Genomic DNA, 18,843 nt, shown 5'->3' with positions numbered 1-18,843 from the left:
CTGGGACAGGCTGGGCGGGTGGGGGATACGTGGCCTGAACGACTGGTCCTTGGAACAGCCAATTAGCAACATGTTTTACATTTTACGAAGTGGTCCCGTTGACAACTGGGATTTCTCGAGGCATCTTTGTTTTTTTTTAAATTTTTATTTATTTTTGGCTGCACTGGGTTATTTTGTTGCTGTGTGCAGGCTTTCTCTAGTTGCAGCGAGCAGGGGCTACTCTTCCGTACAGCACACAGCCTTCTCATTGCAGTGGCTTCTCCGGTTGCGGAGCACAGGCTCTAAAGAGCATGGGCTCCAGGAGCTGTGGCACACAGACTTAGTTGCTCTGAGGCATGTGAGATCTTCTTGGACTAGGGATCAAACCCGTGTCCCCTGCACTGGCAGGTGGATTCTTTACCACTGGACCACCAGGGAAGTCCAAGACATCTTATAAACACTTACAGAATGGAGTCTGGAGACGTGTGTGAAGACCAGCATTTTTAGCTTAAATTTACAAAGTACTTGATGTGTGCCTGGCAGTGTTCTAGGAGCTTTACCAATATCTATTTCATTATCATGTATACTTAGCTCTTGGAATTTTATTATCCCCATTTTATAGATGATTCAACTAAGGTGTAATGAGATAAAGTAACTCACCCAAGATCACACAGTTGGCAAGAGGCACATGATTTTTATCATGGAATGCAGTACAGTATATCCAAACATTTGCAGCGACCCGCATTTCAGATGCACGTTAATACTTGGCTTTATTTGAGAGGCTCTTCTCATACAGAACGGATTTTATTCTTTCATAAGAGCTGTAGTTAAACAAAGTCACACTGAGGTAAGGATGCTGGGCAGCTGGCTTGCCACTGCCACTAACAGAGTGACCGTGTCTTACACGCTAGCCTCCCAGTCTGCACTGTTAGAACCCTGACCTCAGCAAAATGACAAATTATTATGTGTCATGGGCCTTCTGGGTCATTCTCAAATAGAGTCAAGAGGTTCCATCCACAGTCAACAAAACGCTGCTCTAACTTGAGCCTTACAGACACTTCACAGGGTAGGTGAGAAGAACATTATCCCTATTTGACACCGGCAGGAACCTAGGCTCAGAGAGGTTAGGTGACTTGCCTGAGATCCCACAGCGAGAGTTCAAGCAGGGTTGTCCCATCTACGCACCCAGATGACAGGGGAAGGGGAAGATGCAGTTGATAACTGGTAGCAGGTGTGCTTTTTGGAGAAAGAGAACCCTGTGCTGAGCTAGGGCCCAACCAGAGCTCTGGGAGTGGAGGGCACCGCCTAAGGTGGGCCCAGCTGTTGGCACTGGTCACTGTTTCCTTGATCCAGGACATAGCTGCACAGAGGAGCTTCTGGAGCGAATGGCCAGGAAACCCACCGTGTGTGAGTCTGAGGTGAGGGCAGTGGGTGGGAGGGGCCAGGCTGGGCACCAGCGTTCACCAACCTGAGCTCTGAGACCTGAGGGGTACATCCCGGGCATGCCATCTGTGCCCACAAACAGGCCAAGGTGGTGTGGATGGCACTGTCAGGCAGGCAGCAGACCCCCACACTGGGACGTGCACTGTCTTTTATAAATCTCAGCGCCCACCCTGGCCCCCAGCTCTGCTCTTTCTCAGTCTTCCTCCCATAAAGATCACTCAGACGTTACCCCAGAAGGAGCCCCATCCAGACTCTGTTCAGCCTCAGTGCTATCCTGCCGTGTAGGGCTGTACAAATTGTGCACTGCACAATTCTACTTATTATCATGTAAATGGTGTCCTCCTCTAATTGTGCTGTGCTCAGCCTGTGCAGCTGCACATGGAAACCGTGAACCTCAGTAACCCCAAACCTACGTTTTGGCCCCCTCCTGAAGGCCACTTCCCAGGCATAGCCTGGCTTCTTGCCACAACCCTGGTGGTGATCAAACATAATACTCCCCGGACTCTGGGCCTCCTGTCTCCACAGATCCGGGCCTACATGCGGCAGGTGCTAGAAGGAATATGCTACTTGCACGAGAACCACGTGCTGCACCTGGATGTCAAGGTGCGATGCAGGTGGGGGGGATGGGAGCAGGCAGCACCTGTGGGAGCCAGGCCCTGGGGTGTCCTCCCCTTGGCCCTCAGCTCTCACGTCTCGCCTTGTGTCCCACAGCCTGAGAACCTGCTGGTGTGGGATGGTGTTGAGGGCGAGGAGCAGGTGAGGATCTGTGACTTTGGGAACGCTCAGGAGCTGACACCAGGAGAGCCCCAGTATTGCCAGTACGGCACACCGGAGTTTGTGGCACCCGAGATTGTCAACCAGACCCCTGTGTCTGGAGTCACTGACATCTGGTAATGTTGGCATGCTGAGCTGCTGGGGTGGGCCGGGGCAGCTTCCCTCCATGCCATGCTGAGGACTCACTCAGGGGCAGAGAGGAGCTTTACTAAGCCCGAATGCCTGCTTTCTCTGACAGTCAGCTGCTGACCTTGCTCACAGGGGTCTCCTGCCCTGTTACTACCTCCCTCTCCTCCCTCAGGGCCAACCCAGCCACTCAAGGCCTCAGCCCTAGTCCTGGGTGCCACACCTCCCCACCTACAGCCACCTTGCCTCCCCCCGCCAAGTGAGGCAGGCACAGTCTCTTGGTCCCCAGATTCCTCCAGACTTCCTAGGCCAGCCTTGCCATGATCCTTGAGTCCTCCAGGCACATCATGACCTCTGGATTCAGGGTCTTCCCCAAAGGAGGCGCCCCTGTGCCCGTTTGTCCATGGCAGTGTTCATAGGGAGGACCCTGCCTCAGTAGATCAGCAGTAGCGAGAGGACTGCTCACTTCTGGTGGAGCAGGGCTGCCCTCTTACCTGCTCACTCTCCTTTCCCCACAGGCCTGTGGGTGTCGTCGCCTTCCTCTGGTAAGAACCCCTTTGCTCTCAGGAACCCCGTCTCCTAACAGTTTCTCATAGCAGGCCCAACCGTTGGCAGAGCCTGGGGCAACAGAACATTTGAGGGCTGCAGCCTGCCCCTTCTCTACCATGCCCTGGCTGCTTCCTACACTGGAAGGGGCCTCACGAGCATAAACGTAGACACCCTGCCTGCGTGTCCAAGCTTTGTCTACTGACATGTGCCTCCACAATGGTCGGACACACTGGTAGTATGCTTGGGAAGGCCAGTGCTGACTCAGTGCCATTTAGACAGGGGACTAGTCCAGAAGATAGGCTAGAAAGGGAAGGGCCAGACTCCGGGGACATATCCCATGGGCACAGACTCCTCACTGCAGGGACGGGCTGCAGCTGGGGGAGGGCTGGCACAGGTCTGCAAGAGCACAGGCCGAGGGCAGGGGTCTGGCTGCCCAGGGCTCAAGGCAGTGCTGCCGTCAGGGGCCCGAGTAGGGGCAGGACAGGCAAGAATCTGCAAGGTTCTGCCCAGATTCACCCAGCGCCCATTCACGTCCCCAGCCCTGTGCTCTTGCTGGCTTCCTACTCTCTCCTCTCAGCCCCTGGTGCCCCACCCTCACTGCAGCCCTCTCCACCCATGCAGCCTGACCGGAATCTCCCCGTTCGTTGGGGAAAACGATCGGACGACATTGATGAACATCCGAAACTACAACGTGGCCTTTGAGGAGACCACGTTCCTGAGCCTGAGCAGGGAGGCCCGGGGCTTCCTCATCAAAGTGCTGGTGCGGGACAGGCTGTGAGTACGAGGCCCAAGGTGCCTCCCCGCTGCAGAGTTCCCCCACGCCACCCCTATTCCAGCCCAAGCCTTTGCCTGCAGTCAGTCAGTCCCCCAACTCCTTAGTGGCCCCATTTTCCCAAACATTTAATGAATGAATGCTAAATACCTTTTTAATACTCCTTCCTTTACAGGAGGCCTACTGCAGAGGAGACCCTCGAACATCCTTGGTTTAAAGTGAGTCTTGTCTTCCAAAACGGTGGTTGAAGAGGTTGAAGGAGAGAGAACGTTATTAGCAGCTCCATTTAGAGCCCCTCCTGTGTGCAGTAACCATGATGTGCATTTTATTTACGTATAATCTGTTAGCCTCACAATAGCTCTACAAAGGAAGGTATTATCACTCCCCTTTGGCTGATAAGGAAACAGGCTCAAATTGGAGTATCACAGACTGCAAGGCACAGGTCTGACCTGCCCCCTCCCCTGACATCCTAGGGATACTCATGAGAGTTCTCCTTGGCTCTTGAGATCAGCCCTGGGCCTCCTCACTCCTGGGGCTCACCTCTCTCCTGCCCTAGTCCTGCATACTGTGGTTGGTGGGTGGCCTGGCTGGTTTGTCCTCTTGGTTTTGAGCTCCCTGTGGACAGAGTTCTCACTCATCTTCAAACCCCAGCACCGCAGGGCATAGCACCAGGCAGAGGGAGGGCTTCAGCAAATGACCCAGTACAAGCAAACTGTTCATGGAGAACTGTGCTGGGTCCACAGAAGGCTGAGGTCATTCTGGTGTCTGTGCTTGGAATACAAGCCTGGTCTCTCAGATTAGAAACGAGCTCTCAAAAGGACAGCCTGGGTGGGTGGCTGAGCAGGGCATCTGAGGTCTGGCCCACCAAGGCTGCAGATGTCTGGGGCTCTGGCTCTTTAGGAAGGCAGTTGGTAAACTGGGGAGCAGGTTTCAAGTGAGAGGCCTGAGCACAGGCCTCCCAGGGCAGCCAGTGTGCCATGGTAGGGCCTCGAGCCCTGGTGTAAGGTCTGGAGTCTGGGAGCCACCGATGTCCTCTCTCTGTACTTTAGGACGTGTGCTCAGTCGCTTCAGTCGTGCCCGCCTCTCTGCAGTGCTATGGCCTGTAGCCCACCAGGCTCCTCTGTCCATGGGGTTCTCCAAACAAGAATACTGGAGTGGGTTGCTGTGTCTTCCTCCAGGGGATCTTCCTGAGCCAGGGATCGAACCCAATCTCTAATGTCTTCTGCGTTGGCAGGCGTGTTCTTTACCACTAGCACCATGTGGGAAACCTCTCCATTTAGCTTCAGGGAATTTGTCCACACGTGGGCACCTTGACGGTGGGAGTTGTGACAGACCCCCCTGGGAAGGGAGCCTGAGGAGCCCAGACTCGATGCTGCTGTATCTGCTGTCCCCTCTGGACATTATCTCTGCACTGCTGAAGCTGGAGCGTTAAGGTTGACGGAGGACTTTGCCTCAGGCCCTCTTTCTTGGTTTACAGGCACAGGCAAAGGGTGCAGAGGTGAGCACGGATCACCTAAAGCTATTCCTCTCCCGGAGGAGGTGGCAGGTAAACTTGTCTGGGCCCCACCTCTCTGCCTTCATCTTCAACATTCTACAGCTTGCTCTCTCTAATGCTGCCTTTTCTGTCAGATGCTCTCAGTTCTGCACATCTATCTTCATACACTTTTTAATTCTCTCGGCTGCCACGTCTGCCTGCGTTAGGCCTTCTCCCCTGAGGATAAGGTGGGCCTGAGTGGGTCAGTTTGGCCCCGAAGGGCCCTCAGGTCTGACTCTGGTACCCTGTCTCCAGCGCTCCCAGATCAGCTACAAGTGCCACCTGGTGCTGCGCCCTATCCCGGAGCTGCTGCGGGCACCCCCGGAGCGGGTGTGGGTGGCTGTGCCCCGAAGACCACCCCCCAGTGGAGGGCTGTCGTCATCATCCGACTCTGAAGAGGAAGAGCTGGAGGAGCTGCCTTCTGTGCCCCGACCTCTGCAGCCTGAGTTTTCGGGCTCCCGGGTGTCCCTCACCGACATTCCCACCGAGGATGAGGCCCTCGGGGCCCCGGAGGCTGGGGCGCCCACCCCCATGGACTGGCAGGAACAAGGAAAGGCCCCCTCTCAGGACCAGGAGGCCCCCAGCCCTCAGGAACTCCCCTCCCCAGGCCAGGAGTCCCCGTCCGGGCCCAGCCCCCGGCGGGGAGAGCTCCGCAGGGGCAGCTCGGCTGAGAGCGCCCTGCCCCGGGCCGGGCCGAGGGAACCGGGCCGGGGCCTGCACAAGGCAGCGTCCGTCGAGCTGCCGCAGCGCCGAAGCCCCAGCCCGGGGGCCACCCGCCTGACCCGAGGAGGCCTGGGTGAGGGCGAGTATGCCCAGAGGCTGCAGGCCCTGCGCCAGCGGCTGCTGAGGGGTGGCCCCGATGATGGCAAGGTCAGTGGCCTCAGGGGCCCCCTGCTGGAGAGCCTGGGGGGCCGGGCTCGGGACCCCCGGCTGGCGCGGGCGGCCTCCAGCGAGGCAGCACCCCACTACCAGCACCCACCTGAGGCTCGGGGCCTGCAGAAGAGCAGCAGCTTCTCACAGGGTGAGGCAGAGCCCCGTGGCCGGCACCGCCGAGCTGGGGCACCCCTCGAGATCCCTGTGGCCCGCCTGGGGGCCCGCAAGCTGCAGGAGTCTCCCTCCTTGTCCGCCCTCAGCGAGGCCCAACCACCTAGCCCCGTGCAGCCCAGTGCAGCCAAGCCCAGCACCCCTAAGGCTTCAGAACCTCCTGTGGGCGCCCCCAGTGAGGCTGCACAGCCTCCAGCACCGCAGCCTGCCCGAGAGAAGGCCCCAGAATCCACGCCAGAACCAGCCCGGGCCCCTAAGCCCACACAGCCCCCGACAGCTCTGCAAACCCTAGCGGCTCCGCTCACTCCGTACGCGCAGATCATGCAGTCGCTCCAGCTGCCAGGCCAGGCGCAAGGCCCCCCGCAGGGCGCAGTCGTATCTCCTGCATCTCGGTCGGAGCCCAAGGCCCACCCGGCTGTGTTCTCCAGGGTGGCCTCCCCACCTCCGGGAGCCTCCGAGAAGCGCCTGCTCCCGGGAGCTGGAGCAACCCCAGGGCCAGCCGAAAAAGCCCGGGTCCCCGCGGTGCCCCGCAGGCCAGGGAGCAGTCTCAGCAGCAGCATCGAGAACCTGGAGTCGGAGGCCGTGTTCGAGGCCAAGTTCAAGCGCAGCCGGGAGTCGCCCCTGTCTCGGGGGCTGCGGCTGCTGAGCCGCTCGCGGTCGGAGGAGCGCGGCCCCTTCCGCGGGGCTGAGGAGGAGGACGGCATCTACAGGCCCAGCCCGGCGGGCACGCCGCTGGAGCTGGTGCGACGGCCCGAGCGCTCGCGCTCCGTGCAGGACCTCAGGGCGGTCGGGGAGCCGGGCCTCGTGCGCCGCCTCTCGCTGTCGCTGTCCCAGCGTCTGCGGCGGACCCCGCCCGCGCAGCGCCACCCGGCCTGGGAGCCCCGCGGCGGGGACGGCGAGAGCTCGGAGGGCGGCAGCTCGGCGCGGGGCTCCCCGGTGCTGACGGTGCGCCGGAGGCTCAGCTCCACGCTGGAGCGGCTGTCGAGCCGGTTGCAGCGCAGCGGCAGCAGCGAGGACTCGGGGGGCGCGTCGGGCCGCAGCACGCCGCTGTTCGGCCGGCTGCGCAGGGCCACATCCGAGGGAGAGAGTCTGCGGCGCCTGGGTCTCGCGCAAAACCAGCTGGCGGCCCAAGCCGGCGCCGCCACGCCTTCCGCAGAGTCCCTGGGCTCCGAGGCCAGCGCTACGTCGGGCTCCTCGGGTGAGAAGGGGCCCCAGGGGGCGAGTGGAGGGTGAAAGTGTAAGCAGGTGTGGTGGGATCTGGCGGGGGCGGGGCTGATATGTCAGGTGCGGGGAGAATGAGAGGGTCATGGACTCCCAGCGCAAAGAAGCGGAGACATTTCTGGAGGCCCCCAGGACAGAACTGGCAGGACTAGGGCGGTGGAAGGCTGAAGGATAGAGACTGTTGCAGGAGCCGGCCAGTGTCAAGGCTGTGTGTTAGTCGCTTCGAGTCTTTGTGACTCTTTGCGGCCCTATGGACTGTGGCCTACCAGGCTCATTTGTTCATGGAATTCTCCAAGCAAGAATACTGGAGTGGGTTGCCATGACCTTCTCCAGAGGCTCTTTCCAACACCCAGGGATTGAACCCTGGGTTTCCTGCATTTCAGGCAGATTTTTTACCGACTGAACCACCAGTGAAGGGTCGGGGCTAGAAGTTCTCTATTCCCTGGTAGTGGGCAGGCAAGTGCTCACAGGCTTGATTCTTCACAGCTCCTGCAGAAAGTCGAAGCCGCCTGCGCTGGGGCCTCTCTCGGCTGCGGAAGGACAAGGGGTTGTCACAGCCAAACCTCTCTGGTAGTGTCCAGGAGGATTTGGGTCACCAGTATGTGCGCAGTGAGTCAGGTAATCCAGGCCTGCTGAGTGAGTAGCCCGCTGCGAGCCCCAGGGAAGTTATAGCTGGGTACAACTTGGCTACAAGTTGTAGCGTGGAGCAGCCCTGGCAGTGGTGAGGGGGCCTGGAGTCAGGAAAGAACAACAATCATCATAATTGCTTCAGCTGCCATTAATTAGCAACACCAAGTGTGCTTTAGCACTTGGCAAGCATTGGATCACTCACCCCTCACACATTGCTTAGGAGCTAGTCTTGTCATCTGCGCATTTTACAGGTGAGAGAACAGAGGCTTAGCCATGCTAATAGCTTGTCCAAGTCACAGAGCTGTAGTGAGTTGGACTGTATGACCCTCTGCACCCAGAGCCCCCCTCTCTCCGCCCCCCAGAAGGTCTCTGTCCCTGGGTGTGGTTCTGATGGAGCTCAGGATCAGACTCCCTGCCCTTCAACACCCCCTGGTGCTGTGTGTATACAGGATTGTTGTGTGAGTTCTCATTCGCATGCGACTCTGCAACACCATGGTTATAGCCCGCCAGGTTCCTCTGTCCACGGAATTTTCCAGGCATGAATACTGGGGTGGGTTGCCATTTCTCACTCCAGGGGATCTTCCTGACCCAGGGATCAAACCCTCCTCTCTTGAGTCTCCTGCATTAGCAGGCAGATTCTTTACCCCATGAGCCATCTGGGAAGCCTGTGAACGTGCTCCCAAAGACTCTCTTTCTCTCCCAGCCTAGAGGCCCACAGTCTGGATTGTGCCTTCAACCTTCCATTTCTCTATAGCCCCAAACACCCAATCGCTCCTCCCTATCCACTCTGCCCCCACCAAAAGCTTTGCACACAGACAAGCCACCTCCGAGGCTCTTTGCTGGGAGGAGCAACACCTGGGATATGCCCTGGTCTATCTCTCTGACCACGTGTCCTGGGGCTACAGCGGGGGAGGTATTTCCCCCCTGGGTCACCTCAGTCCTCCCCTTGAAAGTGGGGAGCATTACCCATGGATGGCATAAGTTCAGGAGGCCAGGGTTTCCAGACCAACCTGCAGAGAGGAGCAGGCCCACCACACCAGGCTACATGCAGGGCCTTTATCAGTCACAGATCTCTTCTTCTCCAGTTTCCGATGAAACTCCTCAGAACTGTTCCAGATGCATCTCAGCAGGGCTCGTGACTGAACATGTGACCTCGTCTGTCCTTGGCTGGGGCGGGGAGGGGGGGTCTGGGCATCTTACCCTAGGCAGTGGGTGGAGGGGGCTGTAGTGAGGGAAGAGGGAGGGAGGGAGGCCAGCCAGTGGGGGCAGGGGCAGTGAAGGAGGGGTAGGGGGTTACGTAGAGAGAGAAGCCAGCCTGAGGCCTGGGGACAGTTGATCCCTTCCCACCTGGGCTCCCTCTCCCGATTCCATGTTGCTTGTGCAGCTGGTTTCTTGCCGAGGCCATGTCTCCTTACTTCATCCTCTGCCCCCTCCCCTTGGGAAGAAGGCTGCCCCACACCCACCTTCCCAAGTCGGGCTGGCCCCTGGGAGGATCGGGAGTGGGACTGGCAGAGCTGGACCAGGGTCACCTTTCATCTCTCCTTCTCCTTGGCTCCCTCTCTCCCTGCTACCCAGTATCCTCCCCTGATCTGAAGGTGGTCATTGACAAAACCATATTCCCTTCATGTTGATGGCACCTGGGTGTGGGGGCCCTCCTAGGGGAATGCTGGGGTACAGTGGGAAAAGGGGCAGGCTGACGTCCTGTCAGCCTCTTCTGCAGATCCTCTTCTCCCGGCTCATCCACACCCCGCCCCCTGCTGGTTCTGCAGACAGACAGGAGCCAGGGCTCCCAGGTGTATCTCCCTCTCAGTCCACATGAAAGAAATCCACCCCCGCCACCACACACACCACTACCATCACCAGACCAGGATGGGATTTTTCTAAAAAGACATTCCCAGGGAGCAGAAGTGCAAATCCTCAGGGAACTAATGAGCCACAGGCTAGCAAAGACCTGGAGCAAAGACAGTGGCCATCTGCAGCTCTGCCGTGGGCCCATTCACCAGCCTGCTGTGAAGCCAGCTTTGCTGAAACAGCCTCTTTGGGGGTCTGTGCCTGGCTTCTCCACTGGGCATGTTAACGAGATAATAATCACAACAATAGAAGCTAGCATCTATGAGCGTTTATTATATGTTAGACATCTGCTAAGCGCTTTACTTGCCTCTTTGAATGCTCATGGCAACTCTGAGCTTGGTGTTATTATTTTCCTCAATTTACAGATATGGTCCAAGGTCATGCAGATATTGTCTTTCCATTTCAAAAGCTCTCACTTAGCTAATATGCGCGAGGGTGTAGAAGGTCTGGGACAGGTGCCCCAGACCCTAGGGGGGACAAGGGATGGGGGAGACTGACACACTTGCAGGGTCTGCCCCAGGTTTGCCTTGACTTTCAGTCTTTTGAAATTGCACATTGTGACTGAACACATGTTCGGTCTTGGGACTCTCAGGCCAGGTCACCAGCTCCTGTCGCTTGCCCTGTGGTACCCCAGAATGAATGGGTATTGCAGGAGCTTAACCATTGTAGCTTTTCAATATTTGTTTTCATCTTACTTAGCAAGTGCTTATAGGGATTTCTCTGGTGTTCCAGTGGTTAAGATTCTGTGCTACCACTGCAAGGGGGTGCGAGTTCAATCCCTGGTCAGGGAACTAAGATCTTGCATGCTGTGCAGCATAGCCAAATAAACAAAAATAGAACAAAACCAAGTGTTTGTAGAGCACTTATTTAGTGCCAGGCTGTGCTCAAAGTGACTTACAAACATACGAGGTAGCAACTACAACATGTCTTCAATAATCAGTGAAAGGAAAAATAGTTCTACACACAGCAAGTGCCTGGGAAAGTGATGCTCACCCCAAAGGAAATTCTTAAAGGCAAGACCTTCTTCCCCCATCTGCCTGGGAAGAGATGCCCTTTCACTCTGCCCTCTGCAGGCAGTGCTAGCTCTCACATGCCTCCTCCCCTCCATCAGCGGTGAGGGAGCCGGGGTCCCTGCAGACCCATGACCATCTTTGCTCTCGCTTCAGACTTTCCCCCAGTCTTCCACATCAAACTCAAGGACCAGGTGCTGCTGGAGGGAGAGGCAGCCACCCTGCTCTGCCTACCGGCAGCCTGCCCTGCACCCCACATCTCCTGGATGAAAGGTGAGGCGATCATATCTCCCCCAGAGAGAGAGGGGTAGGCAAGTGGCCCCACGGCCAGGGGATGTTCAGCGGGAAGTGGCAGCTGAGGGGCCCAGAGGACATGTGTGCTGCTTCACCCTGCAGCCCCTCCTTCTCCTCTTTTGCCCGCAGACAAGCAGTCCCTGCGGTCAGAGCCCTCGGTGATCATCGTGTCCTGCAAAGATGGTCGTCAGCTACTGAGCATCCCCCGGGTGGGCAAGCGGCATGCGGGGCTGTACGAGTGCTCTGCCACCAACGTCCTGGGCAGCATCACCAGCTCCTGTACCGTGGCTGTGGCTCGTGAGTCCAGGGCAGGGACCCAGGAGGTAGTGATGTGGGTGGTGGGACAGGGCTCGATGGGGTGCAGGGGCTCACTGGGGCTCCACTTCTCTTCCCAGGTACCCCAGGAAAGCTAGCTCCTCCCGAGGTGCCCCAGACCTACCAGGACACAGCACTGGTGCTCTGGAAGCCGGGAGACAGCAAGGCACCTTGCACATACACGCTGGAGCGGCGGGTGGATGGTGAGGGACTGGCAGGCTGGTCAGGGGTGGGGGGCAGGTGGAGGATGGAGAAGCTGGGGAGACAAGTACCTTCCCTGAGCTCCTCACAGATGGCACTGGGAGCTTGGGCCACCTTTTTTGTGGCCTCAGCCCCTGCCCCATGCTGCCTGTAGGGGAGTCTTCCTGGCACCTCGTGAGCTCGGGCATCCCCGACTGCTACTACAACGTGACCCACCTACCAGTCGGCATGACTGTGAGGTTCCGTGTGGCCTGTGCCAACCGTGCTGGGCAAGGGCCTTTCAGCAACCCTTCTGAGAAAGTCCTCGTCAGGGGCGTACAAGGTCAGTGGGACAGGGCGGGGGTGGCCAGGGAGGGCAGGGTCACTGAGCCCTGGGTCCAGCCCCTCCTTGGAGCACCTGGTTTTGCCCCCGAGGCACCATGGTGATGGTTTTCTCTGTCTCTACTTAGATTCCTCAGCTCTGCCATCTGCTGCTCACAGAGATGCCCCTGTTACCTCAGGGCCAGCCAGGGCCCCGCCTCCTGACGCTCCTACCTCACTGGCCCCTCCACTGAGCCCCTCCCCAGCTCCTGCTCCCCCAGGCTCCCAGGCAGCCCCTCTTGGCCCCTCATCTTCCCAAGCACCCCCGAGCCAGGCCTTGTCCTCCCTCAAGGCTGTGGGTCCACCACCCCAAACCCCCCCACGAAAGCACCGGGGCCTGCAGGCTGTCCAGCAAGTAGAACCTACCCCACCCAGTGCCCAGGACTCCCCAAGTGAGCCCACATCTTCCGTCCCTGACACTGGGACCCCCACCCCAGCCTCTGCCCCTCAAGCAGTAAAAACAGCCTCTTCCTCAATGCCCCTGTATATGGTGACCTCCTTTGTGTCTGCACCACCAGCCCCTGAGCCCCCAGCCCCCGAGCCCCCTCCTGAGCCCACCAAAGTGACTGTGCGGAGCCTCAGCCCAGCCAAGGAGGTGGTAGGCTCCCCTGGGGGTGGTCCCCCCAGGGCTCCTGGGCCAGAGGGCACCACTCTTCGAAAGGGCCCCCCTCAGAAACCCTATACCTTCCTGGAGGAGAAGGCCAGGCAAGTGGGACCAGGGCTGGGGGAGGGAAGGAAGACAGAGGTGGGAGTGCATGGAGCTTCGGCAACAATGGGGATTCAGAGAAGACCAGCCTGCCTGGGGAGTTGGGGGTGCCTGGGAAGATGAGATCTGGGTCCTTAGCATGAGTCAGTTCAGATTTTCTCTGTGCCAGGCGTCATGCCCAGCACTTTGGCCTCGTGATCTTAATTTTCACAGCTGAGAGGGACACTGCATTATTCCATTCCATGAATGGGTTGGGGAGGTTACAGGATATGCCTGAAGTGCCAAGTCAGTGAAGAGCAGAGCTGGGACTCAAACCCAGGATCTCAGGAGTGAACTCCAGGGCCCACCCTGGGAACCACAGCATCCTTGCTCCCAGGGGTCCCTGCTTACCCTCCGCTTAGCCGGCACAGTACAAGTGCCCCTTCGCTCCTTTGAGCCTATGATATGCCCCCCAATGCATAGGGGTCGCTTTGGTGTGGTGCGTGCCTGCCGGGAGAATGCCACCGGGCGAACATTCGTGGCCAAGATTGTGCCATACGCGGCCGAGGGCAAGCGGCAGGTCCTGCAGGAGTACGAGGTGCTGAGGACTCTGCACCACGAGCGGCTCATGGCCCTGCACGAGGCCTACATCACCCCGCGTTACCTCGTGCTCATCGCCGAGAGCTGCGGCAACCGGGAACTCCTCTGTGGGCTCAGCGACCGGTAGCTGGGCATCTGGGGGGCAAGGAGCTGGGGTGGGGGGAGCTGGGCTCGGCTATCCTCTGACACCCCCATCCCTCCAGATTCCGGTATTCAGAGGACGACGTGGCCACCTATGTGGTGCAGCTGCTGCAAGGCCTGGACTACCTCCATGGCCGCCATGTGCTGCACCTGGACATCAAGCCAGACAACCTGCTGCTGACCCCTGACAATGCCCTCAAGATCGTGGACTTTGGCAGTGCCCAGCCCTACAACCCCCAGGCTCTGCGGCCCCTGGGTCACCGCACAGGCACACTGGAGTTCATGGGTAAGGGCACCATGCCATCCAAGGGGGAATGGGGTACTGGCAAAGGGGCGGCAGCCAGGGCTCACCCCACTTCACCCACATACGTGGCATATATTGAGTACTTACTATATGTGAGCCGCGAATTAAGTCCGTTCCATGGATTTTTTTCAATTTTTCTTTACAGTAGCCCTGGAGATTGGCATAGTATTACCCCTATTTTACAGAAGAAACAGAGGTGTAGGGAGGTGTTTGTTCAGTATCAGTGTACATGGTAGACCCAGGATGTGATAAAGACAGGAGAATTGATTATTAATTTATATAAATAAGGGAAACTAGTTACCATTTAGCTACCTGCTAAATGCTCTGTTCATCATCTCCATTCCCTAGAATAACTGTGCAAGCCACGCTTTACAGAGGAGATGGAAAGCCAGATGGGTTTAGTACATTGCTCAGGGTCCTGTCACTAGAAGGGGCAGGCTGGGATTAGAGCCAGCCTGGCTGACTTCAGAAGCTCTTAATCTTAGTGTTGGCCACACTCTTTGTGAATGGGCGCCCACCTTTGGAGCTGATCTGAGAGAGCTTGTGATCATCTGCTTCTTAGCTCCTCTGTAGTTCTGGGGACCCCCCCCCACACACATTCAGTGCCTGGGATGATTCCTCAGGTGCCCCAAGTCTCCCCCATGGGCCACGCAGCCCACCAGTATCCCGGGCCTGCTGCTCTGCCTGTACCCGTGGTCTGGTGACCTGGGCACCGTCTTGCTTCCCAAGCCCCCAGTGGCACACGCTGCCTCTCTCTGCTCCCTTGCCACCCGGAAACTGGCTCACCAAGGCCTCTTGTCTCCTGTCAGCTCCTGAGATGGTGAAGGGAGACCCCATCGGCTCTGCCACGGACATCTGGGGAGCGGGTGTGCTCACTTACATCATGTGAGTGCCCCGGGCCCCGCCCTCTGCCTGCACCCCCACCTCCCCAGCCACACATGCATGTGCACGAGTCGTGCACACATACACACATGCATGTACACACACAAGTACCCAGGTATCCTTGTCCCCGAGTGCTGTGCCCCTAGAAACCCCCACACTGCTGTCCCCCTGGACCTGTGAGTTGACGCTCAGTCTGCATCTGTTAACTGAACTGTCCCCTCTGCAGGCTCAGTGGACGCTCCCCATTCTATGAGCCAGACCCCCAGGAAACAGAAGCTCGCATTGTAGGGGGCCGCTTTGATGCCTTCCAGCTGTACCCCAACACATCCCAGAGTGCCACCCTCTTCTTGCGAAAGGTCCTCTCAGTACATCCCTGGTGAGTGGGTCTCACACCTGCCAGCCTCCCAGCATGACCTTCTCCCTGGCCCAGCCCACACCTAAGCCCCCCAACTCCTACCCCACACCAATAATACGCTGCTGCTGCTATTATTACAGTTACTACTCCTACTTTTCCTAAGTGGCTGTTCTGCCACTTTTTAAAGCCCATAACAGCCCTATGACACAGGCAGAATCATTGTCCCCATTTCAGGGACTGGGAAACTGAGTCCCAGAGTTGTCCAAGCTCACTCCCTAGGGATGAATCCAGGATTGGGAGTCCTGTCTCTGGGAGGGTGGAGTCTGTCCTGCTCTGGGAGCCATGCCTCCAGCCTCACTGTCCCTGGCTTGGCCTGGCAGGAGCCGGCCCTCCGTGCAGGACTGCCTGGCCCACCCGTGGCTGCAGGATGCCTACCTGATGAAACTGCGCCGCCAGACGCTCACCTTCACCACCAACCGGCTCAAAGAGTTCCTGGGTGAGCAGCGGCGCCGCAGGGCCGAGGCCGCCACCCGCCACAAGGTGCTGCTCCGCTCTTACCCAGGCAGCCCCTAGCGCCTCGGACCACAGCCCGGCCTCGGGCTTCGACTCGGGGTTCCCGCTGACGCCCCAGGACATTCCAGGGCCCCCGCGGAGCCGGGTGGGCGGGGGGGGCGGGGGGGGCTTCGGACACCACCAGCAGCAACATCCGGCCGGGCTATTACCTCATGGACCTGTGGGGACAGAGACCCTGGGCTTCGGCCAATGCCACCCAGCTGGAGCCAAAGCGGGAGACCCATGGGCCAGGCTGGGTGGGGTCAGGATCAGGTCAAGAGGGACAAGGAGGGAATGGGCAAGTGAGGAAAAGAAGCCGAGGCATAGGGAGGGGGAGACTCTACGGAGGTTCCGGGGGAGGGAGACAGAGCATCTGGGGGAGAGCCAACCCAGGAGGGTGTGAATGAATGGAGAGGAGGAAAGTGGGGGGGAGCCCAGGGTGTCTACAGGCCAGGGGCTGGGAGTGTCACTGAAGCAGGAACAGGACGTGGAGACAGTGTATGGGAGCCAGAGGCAGTAGGTGAGAGAGGGCAGCGACGGGGGAGAGGGAGAGGAGAGAGGACTCAGGTTGGGGCATGTGGCCAGCAGCCAGCCTCCCCAGAAGGAGAAGCGCAGAGGGCTGAAGGCTGGAGGCGGGGTCTCAAGCCAGCAGCGCTTTCCTCCTATCCCGGTGAACGCAGCGCTGGGCCCTCTGCGCTGGCCCAAGGATGTCCCCACCGCCTCTCTGTGGCCTTCACCCTCCTTCTCATTCATATTTATTTATTTATTGACTTTTATGAAGTCTCCCTGCCATCCAATCCCTCTTGCCTATGTTGTCCTGACCATCCCCACCCCACCCTTCCAGCCATCCAGCTGTCTGTGCAGCTGTCTGTCTGTCTGTCACAAGGAAAATAAAAACAACAAGCAGCAGGACCTATGTGTGTGGTCTATGGGGAGGGATGGCCGGGGGGTACAGCGCATACATGATGCTAGGGTACTGGGACGGGGCATTCCAGCCTTTTCTGGGCCAGTGAGAACCAAGGTATACCACCTAGCACCTTAGGACCTTCCTCCCCTGCACCTGACCCTCCTGGCCCCTCACCTGTCCCTTATTCCTTGAGAGAGGAAAGATGTGGGTGTGTTTCTCCCTCTAAAGTTTCTGAAATCCTGGCAGGACCACTGAATCCCCACCCCCAGCCTCTAACCATATGGGTGGCCCCCACCTCTTCTCACATGTTCCACCATCACAATGGGAGCACTTCCTGGGCTCTGGAAGGGACCAGCCCACACCCCCATCCTGGCTCAGCCTTCTTCATTCTGTTCAGGGGACAGGGCAGCTTTGTCCTGACCCCTGGAGCAGAGGGGGTTTCATTATGATGATTGGTGAGAGGAGATGGTGAAAAGAGCTGTAGAGGAAGCAGGACAGGCTCATGCGCCCTCGCTCTGTGTCAGAGCACCAATCAGCACACACGGGGCAGCTGTGAGTGCTGTCAGTACGCCTGCTGCGATGGGGCCATAGATGAGGATTTCCCTGGGGTCCAGGGACACTCAGTCTGGCCCTTATTCCCACGGCAAGCCAGGGATCCACTGGGTGCTAAGGTGCCTTGACTCTAGCTGCCCTCCTGAAGTGCCACAGAAGGGTCACTGGGTCCTGTAACTGGGCTGCCCTGCCCTGAGGTGGATGGAGGGGGAGCCAGTTCCTGTGTCCAGAGGGACTGTGCACCCCTGTCCCTCCCCAGACTGAAAACTCTGTTCTTGGCCATGTAAAATGAATAAAGCCTTTCACCATGAGCACATTGAGCTGGTGCTGGTGTGTTGCTGATCAAGTTTGAGGCTCCCGTGGCTATAGTCCAAACCACCTTTTGACCAGCCCAGCCTCTCTGACTTCTCAGGACACAAGGGAAGAGCCAAACCCCATCATCATAAAATAACATGATATTAGGGCCAGCTGGAAGGGGCCAGAGAGCCACCTTTCCCACCTGCCATTTTAGCGATGAAGATATACAGTTTGCCTGTGAGAGTCTCTAATCCCCTACACACTGCAAGTGTTTTCATATAAAAATGAGGTGCCTGAACTCATATCTTGATAAATGGTAAAATTCTTCTCCCGTCCCCCCTCTGATCTTGAGCTTCCCTCTCATCTCCATTGGAAATGGCATGTGAACTGCTTGTTCCAAACCCGGAGGAGCAAAGGTAATTTATGTCAGCAGAGCCTTGTCAAAACTGCTCTGATCAAAAGCTGACAGCGCTCCACACCTGGGCAGGCAGTTACAGTGAAGGGAAGCAAGGTTTATCTAGTGCCCTGGCCTGTGTGGACTGGACTCCAGGCAAATCTCAGAGGAGTTAGCCCCCTCATCCCTGGTGGTCTGATGCCCCTATACACCAGTTTATGCCCAGGGAGGGAGCTTGGGCAGACCTAGAGTGTCAGAGTCAGTGCCAATCTCCAGGGACAGTGTAGCCCAGCCAGACCCTACGATGTCACATGGAGGGGAGTGTGGGAATGGGGCGGCAGGAGGGGCTGCTGTTCTCAAAAATCCTTAAGGTCCCTTCTAGGTTTATCTGTTTACCACCAGGAGGCACAGCGTAGAAATGACAACCCTAGACGCCTGGGGTTGGGGGGAGTATGGTGTTTCCAGATTGGTCCTGACTGCCACGTGGGCCTCTCATAATTGGCTAGCTGGACAGTGAAGCCCATCACCACCCTGGCTTTATTCAAGGGCACCTCCACAAACACTCACACCCCTTAACTGACTGTGTCCAGGAAGATGTGTTGTCTCTCTCTCCAGGGACTGACCTGAGTGTAAACTGCCCCAGCAGGGAGCTGAGTCTCCTGTCGACCTGAAGCGTGCCTAGTTCTCCTGGGAGTGAGATTGATAGCGCCTGCTCTGGGAAGGGGATGGGGCCATGCCCAGCTGCCCAGCTCTCCAGGTGCTGACGTGTGGTGCATCCCAGAGCTGCTCAGGTTTCCCCTGGGGGCTGCCCCAGTGGCTGAGCTAGCATCCCAGACATCCTCAGGCTAAATAAGGAGACTGTGTGGGTCAGGGAATAGGGGCTGGGGTCCCCGGGGGCTTGGGTCAACCACGCCAAAGAAGGCAAGGAGGGGAGCCATGTATAAAACCTGGGCCTGGGGCTGAACACCTACCTGCACCCTGGCCCTGCCGTTTGGAAGGGCATGCCGCCTGCCACCCAGCAGGGTGAAGTTGAGCCCTCACAGCGAGTCTAGATCTTCAGGTCAGCCTAGA

At 58.1% G+C, this 18,843-nt stretch overlaps 1 protein-coding gene across 7 annotated transcripts in view; it reads left to right on the top strand.

The window, feature by feature from the left end:
• The window catches only part of SPEG (SPEG complex locus), a 58,460-nt gene extending 41,926 nt beyond the window's left edge, over window positions 1-16,534 (top strand). For 5 of the 7 annotated variants that reach the window (XM_018058966.1, XM_018058965.1, XM_018058967.1 and 2 more), the window contains 19 exons: window positions 1,340-1,397; window positions 1,948-2,025; window positions 2,134-2,312; window positions 2,841-2,867; window positions 3,493-3,645; window positions 3,819-3,861; window positions 5,121-5,189; window positions 5,433-7,419; window positions 7,929-8,060; window positions 11,090-11,206; window positions 11,357-11,524; window positions 11,623-11,745; window positions 11,898-12,065; window positions 12,193-12,808; window positions 13,272-13,511; window positions 13,592-13,815; window positions 14,643-14,718; window positions 14,942-15,091; window positions 15,451-15,643. In XM_018058966.1, the coding sequence (XP_017914455.1) occupies window positions 1,340-1,397; window positions 1,948-2,025; window positions 2,134-2,312; window positions 2,841-2,867; window positions 3,493-3,645; window positions 3,819-3,861; window positions 5,121-5,189; window positions 5,433-7,419; window positions 7,929-8,060; window positions 11,090-11,206; window positions 11,357-11,524; window positions 11,623-11,745; window positions 11,898-12,065; window positions 12,193-12,808; window positions 13,272-13,511; window positions 13,592-13,815; window positions 14,643-14,718; window positions 14,942-15,091; window positions 15,451-15,643 (4,801 nt within the window). Of the gene's footprint in view, window positions 1-1,339; window positions 1,398-1,947; window positions 2,026-2,133; window positions 2,313-2,840; window positions 2,868-3,492; window positions 3,646-3,818; window positions 3,862-5,120; window positions 5,190-5,432; window positions 7,420-7,928; window positions 8,061-11,089; window positions 11,207-11,356; window positions 11,525-11,622; window positions 11,746-11,897; window positions 12,066-12,192; window positions 12,809-13,271; window positions 13,512-13,591; window positions 13,816-14,642; window positions 14,719-14,941; window positions 15,092-15,450 lie in introns of all 7 variants that reach the window. The other 2 variants (XM_018058962.1, XM_018058972.1) reach the window with 1 other exon arrangement.

This window comes from Capra hircus, chromosome 2 (genome assembly GCF_001704415.2).
Source record: "Capra hircus breed San Clemente chromosome 2, ASM170441v1, whole genome shotgun sequence".
Classification (NCBI taxonomy): Eukaryota; Metazoa; Chordata; class Mammalia; order Artiodactyla; family Bovidae; genus Capra; species Capra hircus.
Note: the sequence above shows the minus strand (reverse complement) of the source record. Positions and strands in the feature narration are given on the sequence as shown.